Source organism: Diprion similis, chromosome 2, assembly GCF_021155765.1.
Source record: "Diprion similis isolate iyDipSimi1 chromosome 2, iyDipSimi1.1, whole genome shotgun sequence".
Lineage (NCBI taxonomy): Eukaryota > Metazoa > Arthropoda > Insecta > Hymenoptera > Diprionidae > Diprion > Diprion similis.
Window position 1 is genome coordinate 21,787,431 of NC_060106.1, and position 18,600 is coordinate 21,806,030.

An 18,600-nucleotide genomic window follows, 5' to 3' on the forward strand; every position below is an offset into this window, starting at 1 on the left:
GGTCCATCTTTGCCATTCGTGCAAAAAGAACTCTAGCGACGCTAGTGATACAAAAAACACCGTAAAACTGGAGCAGTTTATTCTTATATAAAGTTTTAGTCAATTGCATGTCCCACGATTCCAGTTCGGTCTTCCTTGTGTAGTCCCCGTCACCAGTATTTTTCATAAAAAGCATTTTTTGCTGGTAATAGCGTATTTGATTGGCGGCAATGACTGTTTGAGTGTGAATTTTCCGAATTTCCTAGGATACCGCTTCTGCTATTGGTTCAAAATTAGAAAAATCTCTCTCAGTACACACTCAGTCGGTAACAGGCGGGTCGGTAACTGATACACACTTACCACCAAAGGAGTTTGTTATCTAGTTACGTCAAAAATTACATCTAAGGACCTGTTTCGCGTTAGAGGGCGCTACAAAATGGGGACATACAAAAAACGTGAGCGTGGGCTCCTCTCTGAACGTTTAGTGCCGTAGCCTGTCACGATCGATGGTGCCTTCGCCAGCCGGATAAACTCGTCTGCTCGCGTTGAACGGTAGTCAAAAGTGCGTCTATAACGCGATTGAGTGTGTACAGGTTTGAGGGGGAATCCGGGAAAACACTTGATTATAAATAGGCACTGCCGCGTTGTTTGTGAATCACGTGAATTTTGGCCAAACTTGTCACCGCGAAAGCGTTTAAGAGCCGTCAGTTTCGCTTCAATTCCAGACACGGCGTGGGGGTAGACAGTTCTTCCGGCTTCCGTTAAGTTTGCGAGGTCAGAGAAGGCTGGCTGTGTTCCGTGGTGCCGTTGAAAAACACAATGAAAATGGCGTGGCAACCGCAGGAGGAAGGACTTAGGCAAATTTTGACACTCCTGAAGGAGTCTCAGAGCCCAGACACAGCGACCCAACGTGCCGTGCAACAAGTATCCTTTCCCTATTTACACTGAAAATTTATTTCGCGTTGAACGATCAGCAGGAGTTCTTCAATACTTGCCAATCTGCGCTACCTACGCTGCCAAGGGCGTGCTTTTATTGACAAATTATTCAGCCCGGGAAACCGTCCAGTGTGGAATGACGTTCGGATAATCGCAGCTTATCACCACCTATCTCGTAGCCTGGCTGCACCCATTCTTTAATTCATTTCAGACGCGACAGTACTTTACTTTCATTCACCCGCTCAGCTCCCGGTTAAATATTTCGACGTATTTACAAAGTCTTACAATTAGCAATTTGCCTCCACGCCGATATGGCATCCGTAGCTTGTGTCAAATCTTCCCGGCTACTTCCTATTGTCACTCGGTAGACTTTCTCAAGTTTCGAAAACGCCTTTTTGTCAAATTCGTACAGCTTCGTATTCTCTTGTATTTTTCTTCCACAAAATTTTTAACATTCTCATTTCTTCCAATTTTCTTTTAAACGTTTGTAATAAATTCAGCAGCACTTGGCAAGCAACGAGTTAGATGGTTAGATAATTTTCCATTTTGGGAAACAAAGATAGATTTTTATCTCTTTGTTCTCGCTTTCATTTAGACGTTTCAATAACAAGTTTAGTCATAACTTTGATCTTGATCCAATTTTCAAAACAAGTCTTCACTCTTCTTCAAGCCGTGCCAAATTACTACCTACCTCTACACAATTATTTATTTTCTTTAACTAAAGACGTGTTGCAGAAATTGGAAGAACTCAACAAATTTCCAGATTTCAACAACTACCTTATATTTGTCTTGACGAAATTGACGTCCGAAGGTATGATATTCTCCATGTTTCTCATTTTAATCACTACTTTATCGTAATTTAGAAAAAAACTAAAACTAAAACGCTCAACAACTTATCAGTGAAATCGACTTTTAAGTTTACAGTTACTTTTTTTCTTGACGATGAATAACGTTTTGGCCTCAGGGAACATCCCAAACTAACCATCAGAGCATTTCATCCTTATAAAAACGTGTTGATCAATACCAACGAATGCTTAGCTGAAATCAATGAGTTGTTAGCAAATAGTTACACATATGTTCAACTTGACAAATACCTTATGAAGCATTCTGTGAAACAAAGTAACAACATTATTAACCATTGACTCGTGAGTGACTGTATCAGCATCAAACTGGACAGATATTTGAAATATTCCACTTATAATATGCAAAGTGCATACATGTCCCGTATAGACTGTTTGCGTTTAATACCAGTTATATAACATATAACTTGACGACATTTTGTTCACGAACACCAAGCTGTATTTTAGGTGAAACTACGCATCACATCATGAGGAATTCCTGGTCATTAATAGAAAGTATAACAAGCATTAGCATTCCATCTAATCCCAAACTAATCTTCCTCAATTTAAAATCACTTTTTACCAATGAAGATGGAATTCTTACATGATATGAAACTAATGTATCGAAACTATCTATCTTGTACATGTAAATCAACGATATCTGCAGATAGAGGGTGTGGCTACCGAATGAGTCTTTTGGTTGTTTATCTGTTAATGGAAAACTAGAGAGTGAAGTCATTGCGAGATTATATTAGGGTCTTTCCTTTTTTGGAAGGCACGTCCAAAATATTGTCACGTGTCTCGTTGTAGACTACGTTAAAGATGTAGTCTCCAAATTCTAGCAAGATAACCGATTCAGTGATCGATTGAACACATGCTAACAGCGGAAATTTCTTGATGCTTATTAATAACAGTAAAGAATACCTTGCAAGCAAAGTATGTAACAGGATGTCAAACAAGAATTGTATCTTATCTTTCTCACCTCAAATGGTGGGATGAGGAACTTTGAATATGCATGATAAAAATATAACTAACGTTCACTATGAAATCATCCACCACCAAGAATACTTGTCCCCAAGAGTATTTGAGAAAATAATTTATAATACTCATTTGTTGCAAAAATAATCAATACAGCCAAAAATGACAGCCTAAACAACAAAGTAATCTGGATAACGTAATTAAAATAATGTGTATATCCCACTTCTCAAAACGAAGAATCCATTGTGACATGTTTCAATTAACAATTCTATTGGCAGACCAACTATATAATTACTTTAAAACTAGCAGCTCATATGTAATTCATCAATACTGATATCCAACTAACAATAAACAGCGGTACTAAGATTATTGTTAGAAATTAATCGGGAACATAATATCTTCGAAATCTACGACAAATGTGAGATTTTAGGCAGGAATACAAAGTCAGAAGATTCGTTCTTTAGTTATTTAGTCTATTGAGGTATTTTATGCCAAAAACAAGCATCCTAAGTAAAAAGGCTTTCTGTCTAACTTAGAAACATTTTCATGTAAATTACACGTGCTATGTAAATGTGAAAAAGAATCTCATGCTTTTTTGTTGGAGACACTTTAAAGTTCCAAAGGCCTGTTGAGGACATCCAGTGATCAAAATGTTGTTCACTGTAATTGAAAGAAACATTATCTTACATCAGCAAATAAGAAATTGTTTCACTTGTAGTATTCACTGTCTAAATTATATTTTCACATTAGGTTTCAATCAATCTTGAGTTACCTTTAATTCAGAAATACCCATTTTGTGTTATGCAAATAGTACGTAATTCGATGAAACTTGAAAGACATTAGGTAGAATCAATTATTTCCTACAATTTTGTATCATGAATTAAGAAAATTCTCTAATGACAGATGAACCAACGAGATCTCTGAGTGGACTGATATTGAAGAACAACGTAAAAGCACACTTCAACAAATTTGTACCTGAAGTGACAAATTTCATAAAACAAGAATGTCTCTCTGCAATCGGAGATCCTTCCCCATTGATCCGTGCTACAGTTGGCATTCTGATAACAACCGTCGCGTCGAAAGGTAGGCTGATACCATTTGTAATTATATCGAGAATTTGTGGTACAATAAAGAAAGTTTTAGTTGAATTTACACTCCAATGTTATTTCTGTAATGCAACACAGGTGAACTTACATCTTGGCCGGAACTTCTACCAGCACTTTGTCAGATGCTGGATTCGCAAGACTACAATGTATGCGAGGGGGCCTTTGGCGCTCTATTAAAGATCTGTGAAGATTCGGCAGAATTATTAGACTCCGATGCGCTGAATCGGCCACTGAATGTTCTCATTCCCAAGTTTCTCCAATTCTTCAGGCACACCAGCCCCAAAATAAGATCTCACGCTATTGCTTGTGTCAATCACTTCATAATCAACAGAACCCAAGCACTGATGATCCACATCGATAGCTTCCTAGAAAATTTGTTTTATTTAGCAACCGACGACGATCCAGAAGTTCGGAAAAATGTCTGCAGGTAAAACTAAAGATTTACTTAAATTTATATTGCTTACTTCTACTTATTCATTACATCATTAAGATTGCAAATCTAATTTCAATTTGATTTAATCTACAGGGCGCTGGTCATGCTTCTAGAAGTCCGAATGGACAGACTCATACCTCATATGCACAATATCATTGAATACATGCTCATGAGAACCCAAGATCCCGATGAAGGTGTTGCTCTTGAAGCTTGTGAGTTTTGGCTGTCGTTAGCAGAGCAGCAAATATGTAAAGAGGCACTTGCTCCACATTTACCGAGGCTAGTTCCTGTTCTGGTAAGTGAAAAGTCAGGCTATCCTCAAAGATATCTATAACCCAGATAATACTAACCTTATTGAATCAAAAATAGTAATATGTTATAAATTAAATTTGAATAGAATTACTTCTTATAATGTTTGTATGATGTGGCTAGCTCAGTTTGAAAATTTCTACAGGTCAGAGGAATGAAGTACTCTGAGATCGACATCATTTTATTGAAAGGTGATGTCGAGGAGGATGAGATGATCCCAGACAGGGAAGAGGACATAAGGCCTAGGTTCCACAAGTCTAGAACACATCATACGCACCACGGTTCAACTAACAAACACTCTGATGATAATGGAGTAGGTGACGATGACGATTCGGATCCTGAGGATGGCGGAGACGATGATTCGACACTCAGCGATTGGAATCTAAGAAAATGTTCAGCGGCTGCTTTGGACATGCTCGCTAACGTATTTGGAGAAGAATTGTTACCAGTTTTGGTGCCAATATTAAAAGAGACTCTTTTCCATCAAGACTGGGAAATCAAAGAGTCAGGAATACTTGCCCTTGGAGCAATTGCCGAAGGTAATTTACCCATTTCTGGTAATCAATTTCGTCGTCAATTGGTACTCAAGGTAATTGAATAGAATGTATCACAATCTATCTCCTCAGGCTGCATGACTGGGATGATACCACATTTGTCTGAACTAATACCCTACTTGATTGGCTGTCTTGGAGATAAAAAGGCGCTTGTACGTTCCATTACTTGCTGGACTTTGAGCAGGTATGCACATTGGGTTTGCTCGCAACCTCACGAGACACATCTTAAACCCTTGATGACCGAGTTGCTCAAAAGAGTTCTTGACGGAAATAAACGAGTCCAAGAAGCGGCATGTTCTGCATTTGCAACCCTTGAAGAGGAAGCATCAACGGAGTTGGTTCCATATCTAGGATTTATATTGGAAACACTAGTCTTCGCTTTCGGCAAGTATATTTCCTACGAATAAACCTTTTTTTTTTCTGCCTATGTGGCAGGTACAAGTACACTTAAAGCCTGTTTAAGTTGAGGCTTGCATTGAATTAAAGACAAAGCAGATAACGCGGCATTTTGTAGTTCTGCTCAAACTTACATTTCCGTCTTTGCCAAGACTTCAACAATTTCCAACGTTTCGTATTATATTAATCCAACAGGAAAGTACCAACACAAAAACTTACTGATACTTTACGACGCGATTGGGACACTGGCCGATTCAGTTGGTCGCCATTTGAATAAGCCTGACTATATCAACTTGCTCATGCCACCATTAATTAATAAGTGGAATGTCTTGAAGGATGAAGATAAAGACCTCTTTCCGTTGTTGGAGTGTCTGTCTTCTGTTGCCACGGCTCTACAATCAGGATTTCTTCCATACTGTGAACCAGTCTACAGGTGTGACAAGTTGTTCTGCAACTCGTATTTGATCAAAAGATAAATCAAATCACTTGTTTTCTTTTATTTCCATTGCATAATAACATGCGTTGATATGCAGTCTTATCTTCCGTTTTTCTTGCAGGCGTTGCGTCTCGTTAGTTGAGCAGACACTGAACCAACACATTGCAAATACGCAGAGTCCTGAACAGTTCGATGCACCTGACAAAGACTTTATGATCGTTGCGTTGGATCTATTAAGTGGGTTGGCAGAAGGTTTGGACGGACACATGGAGAGTTTGGTGCTCAACAGCAACGTAATGCAGTTGCTGTATCAGTGCATGCAGGATCCAATGCCTGAAGTTAGGCAGAGCAGCTTTGCCCTACTTGGAGACCTCACCAAAGCATGTTTTCAACATGTATTACCCTGCATATGTTAGTACACTTTCATATTTATTACCTAATTTTATGTATTGAAAATATGGTGCAGCTACTATATTCAATTTACGTAAAGTTAGCTAATAACTAACTTGATCCAAATTCTTCGAGTAATTAGGTATATTTTGAAATTTGTTTTTAGCGGACTTTATGCCTATCCTCGGTCAGAACTTGAACCCTGAATTCATATCAGTATGCAACAACGCAACCTGGGCTATTGGAGAAATATCTATAAAACTAGGTAAGTCCTAATATTTTCGATATGTTGATTGAGCACCAAATTGTTTCAGATTATTCATTGATTTGTCTACACTTCAACATCCGGAAAAAGTTGACAATTATTTTTAGTTCGTAATTCAAAAAATATATCATCCAATGAGAATGATTATTTTATTAATAGCATTGATTGCTTGAGGTCGCACTTCACTGACTAAAGCCTCAACAATAGAGTTTCTAAAATTCTATAAGAAACTCGTGATCACCGTTTCTGTCATTGACTTTTGGCCATTCTACTCGTAGAATCGTAAACTTGGAATACTTGTTATCTAATTCTGAACGATTCTAAATCGGTTTCTCCCAAAGTGACTGCTTAGTAAGATGCAAAGTTTAAGAGTGAGTTTTTTTGATCGTAGTGAACTTTTTATTAGAAATTTTTACTTTTCAACAGGTGCTGACACAAGTCCGTACGTTCCTTTGATCCTGTCACAGCTAATTGACATAATCAACCGACCTAATGCGCCTAAGACACTCCTGGAAAATACTGGTAAGTTATGCAACTTTGAATAAATTGTCAAACCTTATTTTGTACCCATTTCCACCGTGGACTGCCGAAATGCAGTTGCACCCGTTCTACGGCTTAAGACTAATCCATATCGAAGAATCATATTGAAGGTTGTGTACTCAGCAACAAAATATTGATAACGTACAAAATAAACTGAAAGTTAAAACTGAAGTATCAAAGAATCGGAAGGAATAAGTTGAATCAAAATGGTATATCTATGAGTTTGTTTAATTAAAATTTGTCACCTTATTATCATTACTGTTCCTTGTTTTGTAGTCGTGGAATTTGGTTCGTGTAGAATTTTAATTGTTGACAGTTTTTTCGTTCAGCTAGTTCTGATTCATCATGAAATTTAATATTTTCTGTGGTTCAATTCTCAGAATAGATCTGTATAGTTTTACCAATCACAAATCCCTTTAACCATTTCATGTATAGGATAGAACGACAAATATCTGAGGGGTATATAGAAGTTGACTTTTCTGAAGAAGATGACTTTGTAATCTGGTAACCTTGTGTACCTCGCGTAAAATATTATCATGTTGTTTGTAGAAATCGTAAATAGTTGTCATGAAAAATACTACAGTAATGTTGCAAAATGCAAATGCGTTAGGTCAAAGATACCGGCAAAGTTGAAAGTGTTTGTAGTAAAGTATCTTGTAAATCAAAATACTTTATCTACTCAACACTCGATATATAAAACCAACACTAAGGGTGTAAAGCAAGTTTCTCAATATTCTCGGACGGATACGTTTTTTATTATGAGTTTCTACACAAAAAGTCGAGTGATAAGACTCTAAACATAATTTACATGAACCGGATATGAAGGCTTGTGAATCGGTTTTGAAATTACCTAATTACGAATATATTTTTCATATGTCAAGTATGTAGTCTTTCAAAACATGGTGTCCAGCAGTTAGAAGCATCGGAAATTGTAGGAATGTCAAATTTTATTTGTTAGAAAAAATGTATCGGAAAATTGAAAATTATTTTCTTAATAATGTTGTTATCAAAATTTTTCTATTATTTGAAGATCAGTTCACTAAGTGTTTCAAATATTTACATTGAAAACAGACATAGAAAGTGCTAAGGAAGTTGATTCCCATCTGGTCAAGAAAAACCAAGGAAGTTAAGTAAAACTCAGGGATTTTTTCATGCTATGCTCGATGGATATTACAAAGAGATAATTACGCGATAATGGAAAGTAATTGATCAAGTTCTCGTTCGTTTCAAATGAACTTAAAAAATTAATTATTCGGTGTGCAGCTGTTATAATTTTTCCTATTGTTTCAGCAACTAGCATAGTTGTATTACCTATGTTTACTATTATAAGTATTTGATATGTTGATTGATGATACGTTGACCTGTGTTTACCTTGTCTCTATTGATTGTTATTGATATTGATTAATTATTAATTGATTAATTGATTAATTATGAATTTATTAAAGTTACACGCAGCAGAATATTCGCCTGAGTTGGTTGTTGGTTCGCTATCAGTTTGTCTTATTGTTTGTGTTTCCGGTCACTTCACTACACTTCGCTTCACTTCACTACTTACCGAAATGAAATGAAATGAAACGTAGCCATAACGATCGGTCGCCTAGGTTATGTGTGTCCCCACGACGTCGCCCCCATGTTACAGCAGTTTGTCCGACAGTGGTGTGTAACTTTTTTAATTATTATTATTACATTCTATTATCATTACATTATTATATCCTATTTTTATTAGTATTTTATTACGTATTACCACTATTTATCTATTATTATTCCTGATCCCTATAATTAATTGCATTGATATATAGTCATTTTTGAGTCGTTGCATACCCATTGCTCTAGACCAGAAACACCTGGAGTGTTCAACTAACGTCTTTTTATCCATAACAACAAAAATTGGGATACAATTCATTATCGATATGATACTTCAAAAGTGTCCAATCGTCGCTATCTATAATTCTTTTATAGTACCACTCGAGTACCGTTACATAGATTTTTATGGATGTTTTCAGTGAGTACGTATAATAATTACAGTTACTACCACAAAATTTGACTTTGGTATCAGGAAGTAATATCCCTAATACTAGTACTAACTTGTGTCCTCTAGTGCGTACCCTATACATAATTTGTCATACGCTATTTAATCTTTCAGCGCCGTGGTGAACTCTTTGATTGTTATCAATATGTAAATCATTTCGATAATTCTGTCTTTTTTTTTTTAATACCTTAATCCTTTGCAAGGTAACAGTTTAGTCATTCATGTTGCAGCTCTTGAGAACAAAAAATTCATCTCTCATTTTTCGTACTAATATTATCTCTTACAAAGGATTAATGTAAAGCTTTCAGCTGATATCCTCAGGCACAAGGTCAGGAGGTGACAAGACTATAATAAATCCTACTTTCATCGAAAGTGAAATGAGTTTTCTATCGTTATCACTCGCTGTAAACATTTTGTTGAAATGAAAACTATTCTTTCAACTTTTTAACGATTCTGTTCCATGCAAGCAATTCCTCGATTATGCCACTTATCTATAAATCTTTTGTCACAGAGGATAATCTAAATCAAAATTATAATTCAATACTCTTTGATTAGCAGAGTAGAATTTTTTAATGTTATTTTAAACTTTATTAATAGGTGCACATCGCTAAGGAATATACGAGATAACGAGGAGAAGGATTCAGCATTTAGAGGCATGTGCCAAATGATTACTGTTAATCCCGCCGGTGTTGTACCAGACTTTATCTTCTTCTGTGATGCTGTCGCTTCCTGGGTTACACCTAGGGACGATCTGAAGGACATGTTCCACAAAGTATGTATACGTGGTTTGCTTTAAAATATGCTCAAATCAAAATTTCCAGCTAACTAATGATATAATTTTTAAAACTGGTCAAATTTCAAATTTAATTATGAACCAAGCTGACCGACTTAGTTCTGCTAGGTTTGATGAAGGAGTAATATATAAAAAATTTCAATTCACAGATTTTGCATGGGTTCAAAAATCAAGTTGGTGCAGAAAACTGGAAACGATTTTCCGATCAATTTCCGCCACAGCTTAGTGAGCGGCTTCATGGCATGTATGGCGTCTGAGCAGCCCCGCCTACTTATTGTAAGTACATATTAACATTATAGATACTTAGTTTTGGACGACTTTATCAGTCTATTCAGAAAGCGAACTAATTTACGGCTGCTGCATAATTTAGATCAAAGGGTCGAAGTATCGGAAGGCTTCCTAGATTTTGGCTATGAGATTTTCTCACGCCCCGAGTCCCCCACTGATAGATTTCAATACGAAAAAAGATATTTTGTCGGTCTAACGAGTTACTTCCTGCTGTTTTTATTTTTCAGACGGCCGCTGTACGGGGCAGGCCGAATGGGGTTGGGCGGGGAATAATAATACTGGGTGGACAGGGTGGGTGGGTGAAACCACGGCCTCTTCTCATCGTCATCGTCATCTCGTAAACGTATTCGTAATCGTCGTAACCGTCTCGTCGTCGTTGTGAGGCCCTCGGAAAAATGTGAGATCTCAATGTAATCGTTCGTTGGTCATTCTGAAACGATAAACAAAACAGTAATCCATGCGGCGGATAAAAACTCGAAAAGATGAAGAAAATGAGAAAGAAAATACTATCACAAAGGGAAAAACAAAGTATATAAACAAACAAATAAATAAAATGAATCAACACACAGCGGCCGAGGGGAACTAAAGGGAGGGTGGGTCAGGGTGGGAGGGAGGGTGGGTTATTGTGGGTATCACCACCACTTAGTGTGGAGAAAAGGGAGGGGAGAGAAACGTACCGCACGCCGGCCATGTATGCAATATATGTGGCCGTCGATATTTAAAAAACGGTACCGCGAAAACGTAGGAGTGTGCGGTTATACGCGCAAATTGAATTAGTGATCCATACGCTGGTTGGCGTATTGCGCCCCAGTGTACAAAAAATAAGATGCAATCAAGCCTGCAGTTCTTTATTATCAAGACTACTGGCTTATATTATCTACTGCGCACTGCTCAAGATTAATATTCTTGTGCTAACCCAATACGAGAGAAAAAATTGAATCTTTTTATCTCTACTTTCTCGTATGCGCTTAGCTACGTACACATTATGTATGTACATGTATTTTTCTTCCGCGGTAGGCAATCGAGTGCCATAAATCGCTTGTTTACGTGAAAAGAAAAAAAGTTTAAACTAGACAAATGACCGTATTATATATTTCTCATCGAGCAGCCGCGCAAAACTCTTTCGACCTTGATATATATATTTTTTCCAAACTTGTATGTTTTTATTATTGTAAATTACAAGGCATAAGAGGGAAAAAAAAAAAAAAAAGAATAAGAAGAATTTTGCTTCGTGTCTTTTTGTCTGTTCATAGGATCGATCAATGTCAACCAACGTGTTTTAGAAATTGTTGAAAAAAAATTTTTTACTACCCGTTATCAAGGATCGATACCAACGATTTATATCGTAAATGATATGTTCGATATAAGTGAAATACTGTATAAACTATGCTGTTTTTGTAATTAAGAGTAGTGACTGGCTGAAAGAGAGTCAGTGGTCTGCAGAAAAAAGTAAAGAAACATCGTGAAATAATATCTGATTAGAAATGTAAAAAAGCTTTGTTTTATCGCGTAACGGTGAGTTAGATTACGTCCAAATACTAAAGCGCTCATATCCACAACTGTTATGATCTTCAGAAACAGTTTCAAGTACACGTAAACTCATCAATCGATCGCACAAGTGCGCTATTCTACCGTGCTTTGGTTGAAAATACAAATGCGATTAAGCTTCAAATATTCCAAATGATTTAAATTTTAGTTGAAGGATTAAGTTTTTTTTAATTATTATCAAAATGACGCAATTGACCTAAACAAAAATAAAGGGAAGGGGGGGGGGGGTCGTATTCAACATAGAAATTTATAATTCGAGACTACGAATGATGCAAGGTCAATGCAATCAGGCCTTTCATCTGCATAAATTTCAAAAAGTGTTATAATATCTAGGAACAAACGAAAAAAAGTTGATTATTCCACACATTTGGGTTTTCTGATTTTTTTTTTTTTTTCTCACTTTCTCTTTACCAACCCAAGAATATTCTTAAGATTTAACTAAGTAAAGCACGGTTCACGCAAAGAATTCCGATGTCTATGTTTCTGTTACGTTAATGACTCAACAAATTTATCGTAAATAATGGAAAGCTTTAATAAAGTAATGTGAATGGCAGGGGACACGAAATGGTAGTGGCAATCAAAGCGATAACGAAGACACAAGACTTCAAGTTTCTGTTTCCTCAATGATTCTGTTTGTTGATTTAGGATTTCTGTTTGTAGTTTTCCTTTTATTTTTATTTTTTTATTTATTAATTTTTTTTTTTTTTTTTTTTCTTCTATTCACCTTCTACACGTGACGTAGATTACGTATACAAAAGTTTACTGATACTTGATACTTCACATTTCCATTAACTATTGCTAGGTGATGTTATTAGTGGAACTATTTCGATCAAAGTTCTATCGAAGTCTGTTGTCTTCGGACGTCCAATCAAAACTCGAATGATCAGGAAAAGAGCTGAAAACTTTCAAATTACGTATTGATGATATGTGACTGCTGTCGACTTAAGTGACGTTAGTTTGTCAATCACTTGACAGTAATTGTCATCGATAAATCTGATCCCAAATTAGTCCTTTCCTAACCCTGCCTGCGCCATATTTGTGATATTAATGACTGTCTTTTTTTTTTTCTCATTTACAACTTTTTCCATATTATCGAATGAATCGGGTCACGATCAGACGGTCAATCAGTCAACTTATAACTTGTAAGATTTTAACATTTCTCTGTTCAACTTTTCCTCGACGTTAACCTTCGAATTTACCGAGGATATTTTAATTATGTAATCTTTTTATTTATTTTTATTTATTATAAGCATTATTATTATCATTATTTTTTTTTCTAAGACGATATTTGAGCCCATCCGATCAGTTAAAAATTTACCTAGTTGCGTGTGTTGCGCTGAATTCCGACCGTCTGATCTGATCCCGAAAGAAAGCTAAAAACAACAGCTAGTATAACGTAATTAATTGACAAATGAGGAAAGTTGGAAGCTTCGATACGCACTACTTATGTGTAACGTAGTATGATCATAAAAATAAAAATGTTATTAGACAGCCGAAAGGAATTGTGATTCATAGATATTTTTATTTTATTTTATTTTTAATCAAAGTTTTACTATTAGTATTTTTTTTCTTTTTTTTTTTCTTTCAATTGAATTATGTGTAACAAAGTACCAAATTTCTATTGCAAGTTGCGTAAACGTAGCGTGAAAATAAAATTCTGAAGGGGAAGTCATAAATGAATGTATGGGATTACAATGTATGTATTTGTGGTAATTATGGGGGTGATCGAATATTGAAGTAATAATTAAACGGCAAAAACACAAGTAAATATATTGTTGTATCTTTATTATTATTTTTTATTATTGTTGATGTTGTCGCTGTTGTTGTTATCATTGCATGAGACTATAGCGTAATAGACTGACGATGAACCATAATTATGGTTAATTAATTATATTATAATATCTCTCACTTAATGCTACGTTACGGTTATTACTATAATTATTTTTAATTATTTTTTTTTTTCTCATGATGACTGCTAGTACTATTAGGCGGTGTATTTTATTAATTATATATTCATTGTAGAACGTTCCGTGCAGGCAGTAATGGAAGTGGTTTCTGTCCTCTGAGAAATTTGACTAGACGTATGTTCTATACGTTGTACAGTATTTTATAACAGTTTAAGGAGATGATATACCTACTCCATTTCAACGTGGACTTGATAGCTCTAAACATCCGAGTCCATGAATCACGAACGCGGAAAAATGAACAACAACCAGATTCTACGTGGAATGATGTACAAAAAGACACCATAATAGTCGAAATGGACGACATTTAAGGATGTACAGGCGTGTTGGTCGATGGAAAATTGTACAAATTGTTCTCACTTTTATTTCAAATACCTGTGTAAAGTTCGGAAGCGAAATTTTACACAGGTGTTTAAAAATATGGGTGAGAACAATTTATATAATTTCCATTGACCTAGCACGATTCCGATCTACACGCCTTTACATCCTTAACGCAGTCGGTAAATACTGACTATAGCATCCCCTTAAACTTATACGTTGGAAATCGTATCCGATTAAGAGATTTTTATACTAAACAAAATCTGTTATGATCGCTGGGAATTCTCTATCCATATTTCATAATCGACGTTAATGGTATTACAAGTTCTTTCCAAAGGATAGAAACTTGATAGGACTGTTCCTTGTACCTGATGATCCTATATCCTTGCGGTGACAATTATTTGTTATTATTATTCTGCTATTGTTAATGTTAATATTTCTTCATCTCTTTTTCTGCCGGTTCAGGTTTAAACATCGCTGTCGTATTTATTCGTTTTATTTTTTTTATTTTTTTTTAACTCACTATTGCGGCGTTGTCACTGCCGCTGTCGCTGCTAGATGCTTTTCTATAATTGTAAACGTCATAAAAACCGTCGGGATTTTGAAAGCAATATACATATGATTAATATAGCAATAGTCAAAAAGTTATGGGTATTATTGCATACTCTATGGGATTATTTAAGGTCCATCAACCATATATTTTCTGACTGCAGCTATATTAGGACGCCATAATTTGTTGCAAGTTCGATGATATTTGAAAATTTTTGGATCAATGATATTGCATGTAGTTAGCATAGTCCCGTAAGTATTTCACAATAATTTTTTTTTTTATCCGAATAAAAATTGTAAAACATTATTATCACCTTGATTGTACGTTGAACCGTGATACAAAACATTTTCATACACGGTACAAGCTATAGCCACATATTGAGAAAGAATTTCACCACGTCGTCGAGATCATTAGATAAATGAAACAATTCAAATGAAATAAAAAAGATTTTAACTAAAACTCACGCAATTTGTACAATGCATGTAATTGAACTATCCATCATCAATATATTGTGTTACATTAGTTTCGTATGTAAAAGAGATTCGACGAGTTATGCAGCTTTGCAATACTTGCACAGCTCAAAGAATCATCTTATCAATTTGAAATTAATCGATCAGTCACGAGGAACTGGGATGTGCTAAACACACACGACTTGGTACGTTGTGCATGTGACTACACTGATTTTCTTCCGCGAATAAAGGAACTTGTGCACGTAGAAAACACACGCACAAGCATATAGCCGGCGGCATGCTTGAGTTTGGTCGCACGCAAGCGTGGTTGCGTTAAATCTATTCCCGATCGGTCTCCGCGGGATTCTGATCCCCTTCTCCTCCTCCGTGTAGGACACTCGCTAAGTGATTGGTTCTCTTGATTAGGGTCGCTCACACAGTTCAACTTCAGCTTGAAGGACAGGTGTGGTAATGATCCGTTTTCCCCGATCGCGGGGGGTTGAAGAGAGTCTGGAAGGGAGAACCGTCCTACGATACCCTCGATTTAATCTCCCCGCCTCCCGGCCGCCACTCTATTACTCGAATTGATTCGGCATCGGTGCTGCCCTGGGGGCGGAAACGGACGACAAAACGAAAACGGAAACTCCGTTTAGCTCCTCGTTTCCCTCCTCCTCCTCCTCCGCTTCCTCCGTCTCACAACCTTCGAACCCTCCGACCCGCTGTAATCTCCCCACCAGTCGCACTTCCACGCGCTTAGCTCGAAAAGACACTTTCGCACCCCCCCTCCAACTATTATTCGGATCTACTCACTTTATTTCACAGCGAATCTGTACACCATTCCATTCAATTCATTCGACTCAATTTTATCCTGGAATATATAGTGTCACACGTGATCTGAAGAGAATAAATTATCCCTTACGCACCCCTTTGATAAAATCAAATTGCTCGCTTCGAAAGGATTAGTTTATATACAACATACGCTGTGATTTGTTTGCACTGAATGACGTTCCAGTGATTAATACCCTGTACCTTTGTGATTGAGAGAAGATAGGTAATTCAGTTGTTAGTATAGATTTCACATTTAACCGTGGTAACCCTTTTACTTTCAGTGACACACACGTGGGCAAAAAAAAGTCGTGCCACTTTTATGTCATTTGAAAAAAAGACATGTTTTTACTACATCGATTTGACTTTCATGTGGTAAATCATCGTTTTTGAGGTCGCTGAATGTATGAAAGTTTTTTTTTTTCATCAAAAGTGCCACGAAAATTTCATTTTCGCCTGACTGCTAATGGGTTAAAACACTGTTAACACTCCTAAGAATTTTTTTTCAAGAGTATTCAACAAGCACACAGGCTGAACCGAAGACTTTAACTTTCTATTAAGAATGTTGCGAGAGCGGGAGAAAAGGAGGAATGTACCACTGCAGTGCTTGTGGGGTGCCCCTTTACGCTTCCAGTGACCCCACCCCTTAATCTAATCCAAGGATAATCTAAAATTCATGACACACATAACTGCCAGGCGATGATATATATCTGGGGGTTAAGAGGTGGGGGTTGGGGGTGGGGTTCGCCCTCGCCAGCAATCGCGGCGTTATTATTTAATGTTACGTAGGCTAGCTAGTCGGCCGTGGACGACCGGCTGTAAATCTCAGCATTCTTTTTCTATTAAACATTAACGTTAATTGAACTCCCATGCACCTTCTATCCGAGCCTCCTTCAATCGGCACATTTACATGCGGATACCAATTCACATTCGTATGTAGAACATATTTGCATGTATGATTGCGCATAACAGAAACGAAAGTGATCTACTGAGAAAAAAAACTGCACGCAAGAACTACACACCAGAGGAAATTTTCAACAATTGAATGGAGCTTGGAATAAAAATATCTTACAGTGACAAATGCTTGTTGCACTCTGTTACAATTAGTTAGACTATCGCTCTGCGGTAACACCCGTGGACCGTAATTGATTGTTCTTCCTGGCAAGGCCTGATGGCCGTTTGGTTTTGGGTTTTCATTCGCGAGCAGGGATATTATATCGCAGTTAACACCGCCATTCAGCGTCCGCCCTGCTTCCTGACTAAGCGAAGTAACTTGGAGCCTAGAGTGCAAGGGAGGGCGACGAGGGGGACAGACAAATGATGGCCAATTTAGGCGCGCGGGAGAAAAACTTCTTGAAACTCGGATTAAAACAAACGACGAGACTCTCCGCGAAATTATCTTGGCCCTGCGAAGATTTCTTTTTATTTCATTTTATACTCCGCTTTATTTCACCCGGGGGAATTGGGATACACTGCACACTAAGCAGGTAGAGGTATATATGTATATGTGGCTACGTATATACGTGTATAATATATGTACTCTCCATGGATATTCTTACAAACTCATCGCAACAATTTTTCGACGAGAAATTATTACATTTCGTTCGTGCAGCTGAAAAAAATTCTGAAAATCAGATTGAAAGAGATATTTTCGAAAATCTTCTTCATCATAGCAAGGAGAATCTTTTCTCACCATTTTCGAGGATTGCCATATTTGATGAAAAACTCAATTCAATTATCAGTTACTAGTATTCAATTTTCTAATTTCCGTAAAGATTCCGTATGTCATGCAGTAATTCAATTCCCCTAAAATAAATTGGTCCCGACGATGGGAAATACTTTTCAATTCAAAACAATCTGGTAATATATCGCAATTTTGAATTTGGAACGCCGGTTCTCGTTCCACGATCCGCGTTCCGAATTTCGCGGAGAGCGATCGCGCGCCTCGTAACGATGCCCAGGGGTCACGTGGGGTGACGAGGGGGGAATAACACGATTACCGGGGCACCCCCGCGTTGCGAGTGGACGAGCGAGTGAGCAAGCGGTTGTCGGGCAGCAGCAGCTACACAGAACGCGAGTCTCTCTTGCTCTCTCTCCTTGATTTATCCGACTGGCGTCGGGCAGTTATTGCATTAGCGCGTTCTACCCGGAGTCAGTCCGGTCGCCTTCACTCCCGGTGCCGCGACCACCGCGTATACACGTAGACAGGGATTCGTCCGAGCCAAGTTGGACCGACTGTGAATCATCCCCCAAGAATAATGTCTTCCCAGTTCCGAGTTCCTCTCCTCCAGCCATCCCCGAACTTTCCGATTCCCACACCATCCCGGTGTGTTATAATACCGTCCTCGACGCATCACGTATGTATATTTCCCGGCTTGTGAATTGGACCATTTTTACACCATTCAGGCGAACGGTGAATGCTGTTTACTATTAAAGTAAGATCTTTCAGCTATTGAGACGTGTAAAGAGGCACGAGCTTTCTTCAGAAAATCCCGATCAGCTGGATCACCAGGCGATTGGGTATATACGGATAATAATAAGATCATACACGTGTTGAAAAATCGACAGCTCTGCGTTGTTTGCGCATTATACTTGGATCGTTACGCATTCGAATCGATGTGTTATAAGTTCAGAGAGTAAGTTTGGAGCAGAATTGTTGAAAATTTTCTTTGTTA

At 37.3% G+C, this 18,600-nt stretch overlaps 1 protein-coding gene across 2 annotated transcripts; it reads left to right on the forward strand.

The window, feature by feature from the left end:
- The first annotated feature begins 492 nt into the window (after positions 1-492).
- LOC124414501 (transportin-1) lies at positions 493-10,877 on the forward strand. 2 transcript variants are annotated; one of them, XM_046895459.1, is made up of 15 exons: positions 493-903; positions 1,651-1,726; positions 3,636-3,815; positions 3,917-4,265; positions 4,365-4,566; positions 4,726-5,119; positions 5,207-5,518; positions 5,726-5,963; positions 6,088-6,377; positions 6,523-6,621; positions 7,048-7,143; positions 8,742-8,817; positions 9,788-9,962; positions 10,133-10,259; positions 10,354-10,467. In XM_046895459.1, exons 1-14 carry the CDS (start codon positions 799-801, stop codon positions 10,238-10,240), a joined length of 2,700 nt encoding a protein of 899 aa, XP_046751415.1. In that variant the 5' UTR covers positions 493-798; the 3' UTR covers positions 10,241-10,259; positions 10,354-10,467. The 2 variants fall into 2 exon arrangements, with proteins under 2 accessions (XP_046751415.1, XP_046751407.1); XM_046895451.1 differs by lacking the exon at positions 10,354-10,467 and adding an exon at positions 10,499-10,877 and having other exon boundaries at positions 494-903.
- Positions 10,878-18,600: the final 7,723 nt, after the last annotated feature.